This window comes from Akebia trifoliata, chromosome 5 (genome assembly GCF_017979445.1).
Source record: "Akebia trifoliata isolate Shusen 1 chromosome 5, ASM1797944v1, whole genome shotgun sequence".
Taxonomy (NCBI): domain Eukaryota; kingdom Viridiplantae; phylum Streptophyta; class Magnoliopsida; order Ranunculales; family Lardizabalaceae; genus Akebia; species Akebia trifoliata.
Window position 1 is genome coordinate 6,267,409 of NC_141379.1, and position 9,327 is coordinate 6,276,735.

The 9,327-nt window shown below is 34.4% G+C and overlaps 1 protein-coding gene across 1 annotated transcript; it reads right to left on the bottom strand.

The window, feature by feature from the left end:
- Positions 1-3,436: 3,436 nt before the first annotated feature.
- Positions 3,437-5,580, bottom strand: LOC147401268 (expansin-A1-like). Its single transcript, XM_086442477.1, has 4 exons — positions 5,428-5,580; positions 5,136-5,269; positions 4,702-5,014; positions 3,437-4,170 (listed from the first exon to the last, which is right to left on the bottom strand). Coding segments are annotated over exons 1-4 (756 nt in total). The 5' UTR covers positions 5,430-5,580; the 3' UTR covers positions 3,437-3,863.
- Positions 5,581-9,327: the final 3,747 nt, after the last annotated feature.

The window sequence follows — 9,327 nt, forward strand, 5'->3', positions numbered from 1 at the left end:
CTAGTTCATGATAACCTTTCCATATGCATCATCTTAATGTGAAGGTCAAGATGATCACATCAGATCATCGAATTCAAATCCCTAGTTCACTGATGAAAATATATATATATATATAGAGAGAGAGGGGGCGGTTCAAGGGCCATATGTAAAAACATATGAAAAAACAATGGTTTTTCAAAATATGGGTTAGATGTTTTGGATTGAGCTGATTTTTTGCAAGGATGGTCACTATGATGAGAAAATCATCCTCACAAAAAATCAGCTCAATTAGAAACTTCTAAATCCATCAAAAGTAATTTACAAATTATTGACAAAAAATCGACGGTCCACATTTTAAATCACTTTTAATGGGGTTAGAAATTTTAGATTGGACTGATTTTTTTTTCGGATGATCTTCCCATCATAGAGATCATCCTCACAAAAAATCAGCTCAATCTGAAATTTCTGACCCATATTTTAAAATTTTATTAATGTAACATTGTTTTTACATATGTTTTCTCATGTCCCTTGAACCTGACCGATGTATATATATAGTGTGTAATAATCCTAAACTATATATATATATATATAATAAGAGTGTTTCGATGGTAGGTTAAGTATATTCTTTGTTAAACTGGTTTAGGATTATTACACACTATATATGTGGTATAAAAAATTTCAGACTGACTCATTTATGAAATTAGGATCAATTAAATTAGACCCTTAGCTGGATAAAGCTTTAATGTAGTACATGTCCAAAACATTATTGCAGTTGCATGTGCCCAAGGATCAATCACATATAAGTAGTTACAACGTCCATGTCATGGGATACCAAGGAGCAAGAAACAGACATTAAGAGGCATAATGGGGGGATGCAGGGAGACCCCAAGCTCATGACCCATTGTTCCATTTAGGGAAAGCCAGGGAACACCTTGTTTTTCAACAAATTTGGTATCCATCAACAATAAATACTATTCAAGCTCTTAAAGGTTTTATAGCTCTTCACTTGCTCAATGTGCATCCCCGTGCCTCATGTCCTTACTACTCTAGACAATAAATATAAATTACAATAATAATATTGCTCCCCTAGTTCTTAAATGTTTATAAGAGTTTAAAGCATCTTTATGATATAAAAATTAGGTTATTAGACTCTATCGTCTTTTATTGTGGATGAAGAATGGATTAAGTTGAAATAGCAAAGAATAATGCATTCTTACACCTCGATCTTTTTGAGAATTAGTCCTATAGGAGTCAGATAAAACGAACATGTTTGTGAGGCACAAAACAGACAATATCGTGTCGTGATGGAACTACGAGCTACTAATAGATGTGCGTGAGAACATGGTGTATCACCTATAAAAATGCAAAGCAAATACCAAAAAGAATCAAATCACCCATTCACCTGATGACTTGCTGAGGTCATACAAGCCCACGCACAATAGGCTAACAAGGCATTAACCCATCCATTACATGTCATCATTCTATGACTAATACAACCCAGTTAACATGCATTACAATCAGAGACTCACCTATAAATATGTGATGTTTAAAGGTAAGTATAGGCAATTTACACTCTTTTAAGTCGAAACTCTACTGAATTACATACTAACTTGATCGCTTAAACATTTTTCACAGGGATCACAACAAGTTAAGGAGTTTTGATACCATCATTGGCCAAGTCAAGAAGGAATAAGGGCTATAGACTTAGGGCAAGTAATTTAGAGAACCCTACAATCTCTTTTGTTTCATCTTTTGGATTGAAACTTCTCTTAAGTTAATTAAAACAACATTTTTTTTCTCCCATATGGCAGCTTGACTTATATATTATGGTACCTAGAATAAAAAATTAGATCACAATTGATTGATTGTTCTCATCAACCAAACGATGGATCAAGCAGTCGTCTATCATCTCACCATTGATCAACCCTATTGATGAGGAAGACATATCCATTTGAACTTAGAGATCGTAAAGACCAAGTGCGATGAATGTGATTGGTTTTTATTTTCTATCGAACATTTTTCTTCTCGAAAATCTTATGATGGACTTTGTTTATCTACTCTATCACAACTCTATTGCATTGAAACTCCTCTTTTGTATTTATTATCATTTCTAGTCATGACAAACCAATTGGTAGATAAGGAAAATTTTCTGAACCATAACAATTCAAATCATTTACCATGGAAGAACTAACCCTTGAATTTTCCCATAGTTGAAAACTTCATGTATTTATCAAATGTTTCAGTTATTTCATTATCACAAATAATTACTCGAGACAATCGATCTGTCGAAGTCAATCTAATTTTCCCACCTAGGACTAAACTCTATTTGTGAAATGTGGTTACTTCTCAATAATATATTATTATTTATTTGATCATTAATTTTTTTTTTAATACACATTTAATTGGTGTACTCTATGATCAAGAGAATGATCATATGGGTTGGGATCATTCAATAGGACCATTACTTGGGTTATCTCCTTATGTATATGGTTGAAAATTAAGTTATTTTCTTTAATATAGTTGAAAAATAAATGAAAAAGGACAGAAAACCACGTGGCATAATTTAATATGTTGAAAATTTAGTCAAAAAAGGAGGAATTCGTAAGGAAATATAGACCTGAAGTCCAATATCCTGATGGGGGATATGGCTAGACTTGAATTGCTCTCCAAAATTAAGTTAGTTGGCACATTTTCTCTTTTAATCACTTTTGATTAATTGATGAATAACTATTTGTTGATCTCTAATCACTGGTGTCCAATTTATCTTAGAATCTGATGGCATTACAATCAATTAGGTTTCAACTTATAGAATGATCGAGACATGTTATATGTGGAAAAAGAAAATTAATATGGACATGGGACTAAAATAACCTTGAAATCGGGAAATAAAACACCAAAACCCTTTTTTCTTGAAATCTCGGAGGATTAAAAAAAAAATTATTCAATAATACCGACACGTGATCATCACGTAAAAAAAATCTAAAAAATATATGCTGGACAAATGCAAAGTGACGTAAACAAGTCGTGAGCATAATAAAACAAAAGGTTTTCAACAACCATAAAAGTGGGTGACAAAAGTTGATGAAATAAACAAAACAACATAATTTCTATCTGATTTACATGATTAGTTAAAACCTGTAGCTTGACTTGAGAAGTATATCTATTACTCTATCCAAATTTCTATTAACTTTATCAATAAAAATAGAAATAATGAATTAAAGATTAAAATTTACCAGCACGATCTTACATCTAAGTCCAATGGAGGAATTTTTATTCATTTAGTAGACTTCAAGTGCTTGGATGAAAAAGATTAGTGAGATTATATCCATTTTTAGTACCTCAGTCAAGCTCTTTTGAGCCTTTAAAATGTAGATAACAAATGTTAAACTTGATTAATCAGTAAAAAATTATAATTTAAAGCAACATTTATATCTATAAAACAAAGAAGAATACAAGATAAACATAAAGAGAGAAATTCTCATTTCATTTAATAATAGTGAAATTGATGATTTTACAATTACACTCTCATTAACTCAATATAACTAACCAAAGTGCATATTTCAGCCAAAAAGAAAAACTTATAAAAGACTAGTGAGCGGGTGGTAAGAAACCACCTCTGCTAACTTGTGTCTTAAACACAAGACTACAAATAGTACACAATAGACTTCTCTTTCAATCTCTCTCACACACAGTTAAAAGTGCCCAAGTCCTTCATAGATGGCCCCCCACGGATAGAGAAAAAAAAAACCCACATTAATTAAACTTAACTGAAAAGGACCATTTTAAAATAAGTCCTTCTCATATTAACCCTAACATAAATACATATATATATTTCTAACACTAACACAAGTTCTATAAAGCTAAATATGGTTTAAAGGGTGTATTTAGAGGAATTGTCTTCCACTAAAAGTTTGGCCAAAGGACCAATTAGGAGGGGCAACATTGTAAGAGACCAGACTACGGCCATCACTTGTTATGACCTTGAAAGAGAGGCTTTGTCCATTGAGATAAGTGTTGCTTTGCCAGTTTTGGCCCCAATTCCTTGACATTGGTTGCCAATTAGTCCTTGAACCTTTGATTAAAACAGAATAAACATCACCAGCACCTCCAACATTGTGTACAAGGACTAGGTTGAAGTAAGAGTGACCATTGATGGTGAATCTGATTCCACCTCTCTTCCTGCAGTGTACCCTACAAGACCCAAAACAGAAAAACATTATATCAACAAAGGGTAAAATGGGAAGAAAAAAAAATCACTCTATAACATGAAAACAAATGGAAAAAGTGGAAAACAGATTTTGGCCTTGAGACTTGAGAGCTTCTATTAATACAATAACTTTTACTTATAAACACCAATCTTCTTGGAAATAACAACTTAATTTTGAAAGTATTGGTGTTATAAGTAAAAAAAATTGGTGTGCCAATAAAATCCCTCTAATAATATGAGGTTATTTGGAGGGGCCGTTATTACTCTAAGTACACCCTACAAAATTACAAACATAAGATTGTTACTTTTGAGTTTAGTCATTAGAGGAATGGGGGGCCTTTATAAAAGGTAACACTAACTCAAAAGAGCCCAAAAGCTGAAGACACTGGTCCTTAAGCCTTAAGGCACTACCAAAGGCCACTACTACTTGCCTGACTATCTAGGGTACCCTACAAGAAACCAAAGGACCCCACAAGACATGAACTGATGTATAAACACAATAGCACATAACATACCTTCTGTAAGCAACAGGTACAACTCCAGCTCTGTATTGAGCAATGTGTTGGAAGACAGGTTGAGAGAGATCAAAATGGTGCTGAGGAGGGTTACACCAACCCCCTGCATTGTTTGGGAGAGCATTGTTTGGTGGGCAAAAATTTGTGGCTGTGACCACAATGGAGCCTGGCAAGCACCACTTTGGGTCATTTACACACCTAATTTCATAACAAGACCCACAAGACAACCCATTGTTGAACATTGCAGTACTGAGAGCAGCTGTGTTTGTCCCATACCCTTGACTGTAGAGATTTCCATAACCACAAGCCCCGCCTACCAAAAAAAAAATCAAGAAATTATTTTTATTTTAGTGTCAAATGGGCTTTCTCTAGACTGCACTTACGAGTGCAAAATAGCACCGAAATGTCCTAAAAATTTTAGTTTTAGACATTACCCATTGTCCCAGAAGCATCACCACCTCCATAGAAGGTAGCACGAGCAGTAATCCAACCTCCACCACCATACCCATTAACAGAAGAAATCATAGAGAGAAAACCCACCAAAAGAACCCCAAGAAAAGCCATTTTCCTGCACAGATAAGTGAGTCTCTCATCAGCATTTTTTTTTTAAAGAAATTTTATAATTTTAAAAGACATTTAAGTGCCTAAAACTCATTGGCAGAGTGTACTTAGAAGGAAATGAGTGAGAGTGTGCGTGTGAGAGATAGGGGAGGAAGAGATGATTACATGATGATGGAGCTTGAAGAGAGACTGAGAAAGTGCAAATGAGATATAGGGGAGTGAGGGAAAGATGGGTTTATGAGAAAAATGGGGGGAGAGTGGGTGAGAATAAATAGAAGTTGGGGGTGAGGGAAAGAGGGGGGGGGGGGGGGGGGAGAGAGAGAGAGAGAGAGAGAGGGGTGTGGGTCTCGCAACTAACATCACAACTAACTGACACTTTCAGCTATTGGGACCAGAAACCGCCAAGAATAGGTGGTTTGTGAGGATAAAACAAGGCACTTTAGGTTGGGATAGTGTTTTTGTGGGTTGAAAACGCGTGGTTTTGTGGGAAAAGAGAGATCCTCCTGTAAAGTTGAAGTGGTTTTGCCCTGCAGAGCAGTAAAATTGTTGTGCCCACATGCAAGCAACGACCATTTGCCGCAAATACCCTTTAGTCTTTTGTTCCTTTTTTTTTCCCAAAATTTTTGAAGTTTTCACCTCCTTTCCTCTCTCATTAATCTTAAAATGTAATCTGATCAATTAAGGAGGCAAATATGATTGCACCAACCCTCCAAAACTAACTGCATTAAACACTATTGGGACCAAAGAATCATAACTGTTGCCATCCCTTAGTGGATCAACAACCAAAATATATATCAAGTAGATATTTATCCATTTTAACCCCAAGGGGTTGGCTTAGATGCAAGCCGAGCCTTGATAAACTCCTTAGGAAAGGTAGGTCAAGTGTTCAAAATCCTACAAAGTAATGAATTTCTTGGGACCACCCTCCAAAGTACAATTGACTCTCGCATCGATTAGGTGCACATAGGACATTCCAAGGGGACGATGCGTGAGAACATGGGATTAGTCTCACTCGAAGGGTGACACCCACGATAAAAAGGAAAAACCAGAGGGGTGGTATTGGACTAATAGATCTCGGTGAATTGTCTGTTGCAATACCAATCAATTTGCAACCCCACCTAATATTTTCTTGGTCATTTAATATTTATAGATTATCAATTGTATGAAGTTTTTGTTTGTGGATCCATCTAGGGAGAACAGCTGGCAAACCTTTGATTATTAATGAAGAGTGGGATCCCTAATCCTCTTGCTTACCAATAATAATATTTTTTTTAATTAATATATACACACACACACAAACCATTTGATATAATCTAAAGAGTAACAATTAAATGACTCCCCCTTGTGATATACTCATTGACTCCCCTAATGTGATGTGTTAGAATCATAGATCTGTACTTTTGAGATACACGATTGCCTTTCCTCATAAATAAGTGCAGTTGTGTAATTTGAAGAGTATGGATCTACAATTTTAGCACATGTCATGTTAGGGGGTCGGTTGAGTATGCCACGTGAGAGAGTCATGTTATCACGCCTCAAAACTAAAGAAGAGTATTGTGCTAACAAAAGAGTCTTATTTCCTTTTTGAGAGAAGGAGTTTTCTTCTTTGAAAGTAGTAAGGTAACCATTCTAAGACTTGGGAAGCTGTGAAATTTGAATGAATTTAATAAGAATTTGACCACATTTCTTTAAAAATAAAATAAAATATCTCATTAAGTTCCATCTCTGATGTTGCAGATCTCTACCACTGCTTGAAGAGAGAGAAATTTGAATCCCTTCTTATATTTTATTCATTTATTTTCACATGGGTTTTTTGATAAATAATCAAAAAAGCTGATTTCGCAATCTCAACTTGCATGGCTTCTCAAAATAAACAAAACAAAGAAAATGATCTCTGATTTCCTTTTTTTTTATAATTAGCTGCTTTTCTGCAATTTCTCTGCAGATACCGTTGCCTTGTTCACCTCTTTTGTTCTTTAGTTTTATGTACACTTAAATGCTCTTAAATGAGATAATAAATGGTAGTTCGTTTAGGTATAACTAACAAAACACAGAGAAATGTGAAATCGTTGTGGTCCTTGTGGAAAACCCATGTTTAAAATATGAAAAAAATAGATTTATCGACAAATTCATGGACTAGGATTCATCTTCATTTTTAATGAATGTAAATATTTTGTCTACTTGAGATGAAAATTATATGCTCCTTTGTATAAAGAGATCCATCCGAGAGAAAAGTAAATCAAGATGCACCACACACAAAATGCATAGAATTTACGTGGTTCCTTCAAGATTGAGGAATACGGAAATCCAATTATGATTTGACATAATGCCAATAAAATTATGAAAATACCCTTAGAGACTCCTTTGTACTTTGCATAAAGAGATCCATCAAGAGAACAGTACACAAAGAAAAATAAATCAAGATGCACCACACACAAAATACATAAAATTTGCGTGATTCCTTCAAGATTGAGGTACATCTACGAAAACCCAACTATAATTTGACATAATACCAGTGAAATTATGAAAATACCATTAGAACTCCTTTGTACTTTTCATAAAGAGATCCATCGAGAGAACAGTACACAAAGAAAAGTAAATCAAGATGCACCACACACAAAATGTATAGAATTTACGTGGTTTCTTCAAGATTGAGGTACGCTTACAGAAACCCAACTATAGTTTGACATAATAACAATGAAATTATGAAAATACGTTTGGGAGTTCCTTTGTACTTTGTATAAAGATATCCATCGAGAGAACAATGCACAAAAAAAAAAGTAAATCAAGATGCACCACACACAAAATACATAGAATTTACGTGGTTCCTTCAAGATTGAGGTACGTCTACGGAAACCCAACTATGATTTGACATAATACTAATGAAATTATGAAAATACCTCCTTTGTACTTTGCATAAAGATATCGAGAGAACAGTACACAAAGAAAAGTAAATCAAGAGGCACCACACACAAAATGCATAGAATTTACGTGGTTTCTTCAAGATTGAGGTATGCCTACGAAAACCCAACTATGGTTTGACATAATACCAGTGAAGATATGAAAATACCCTTAGGAGCTCCTTTGTACTTTGTATAAAGATATCCATTAAGAGAATAATACACAAAGAAAAGTAAATCAAGATGCACCACACATAAAATACATAGAATTTATGTGGTTCTTTCAAGGTTGAGGTATGTCTATGGAAACCCAACTATGGTGTGACATAATATCAGTGAAATTATAAAAATACCATTTGGGACTCCTCTCCACCCCCCCTCCAAAGGGCGTCATTGATCCCCCTCACACCTCCCAGCGAGCTTGACAACGAGGCGCGTGGTTTGATTAATAGTACCTCCTTATCCACCAACACTATCAAGCTCCACAATTCACAATTGTTTGATGATACCTTTGAGGGTACGATTTATTTGGGTCTCTTTTCTTTTGCTCCAAATCTCATAATTTGAGATATCACCTTACTCATACGGATTGAGAGATTGACGAAGATGTCCGTAGAATTGGAGTTGGACAGTAAAAGTAAGTGGATGTGCTCTTGTGGAGTGTCATGTGAGATGCATATCAATCAAATTAAAAAGAATAATTTTATATACAGTCAATCATAAGATCAATTATTCTTCTAGAGCAGAATGGTTGACAATCAAATAGCATCATATTAATAAATTGAGTAACAGTAGAAATGAGGGTGTTGAGATAGATGAATGGAAAGACTAAAAAACATGAAATTATAATGAAAGAGCTTAGGAAAATGTCAGAGTAACTTCAATGACAATAAATTGGAAAAATCAAAAAAGAGAATTTGGGCATGTTCAATGAAGGTTGATTATAGCCTTAGTTGGAAAAGATGATCAAGTTAAAAATTCTAAAAACGAGAGAAAAACATATTAAACAAATGTGGATGGATAGTAAAAGTATATATAAACACCATTCAAGAAAAGAAGAAATGATCCTAGACAAAATAGAATGAAAGAGCATGATTCTTTTAACCAACCCCAAATCTTTGATATAAAGTTTTGAGAAGAGAGTAATGATCACTTACACCTATTC

Coding starts and splice junctions, on each gene's coding strand:
- LOC147401268 (XM_086442477.1), bottom strand. Junction 5,015..5,135: donor TGATGCTTCTGGGACAATGG/GTAATGTCTAAA, acceptor TTTTTTTGGTAG/GCGGGGCTTGTGGTTATGGA. Junction 4,171..4,701: donor GTACCTGTTGCTTACAGAAG/GTATGTTATGTG, acceptor TGGGTCTTGTAG/GGTACACTGCAGGAAGAGAG.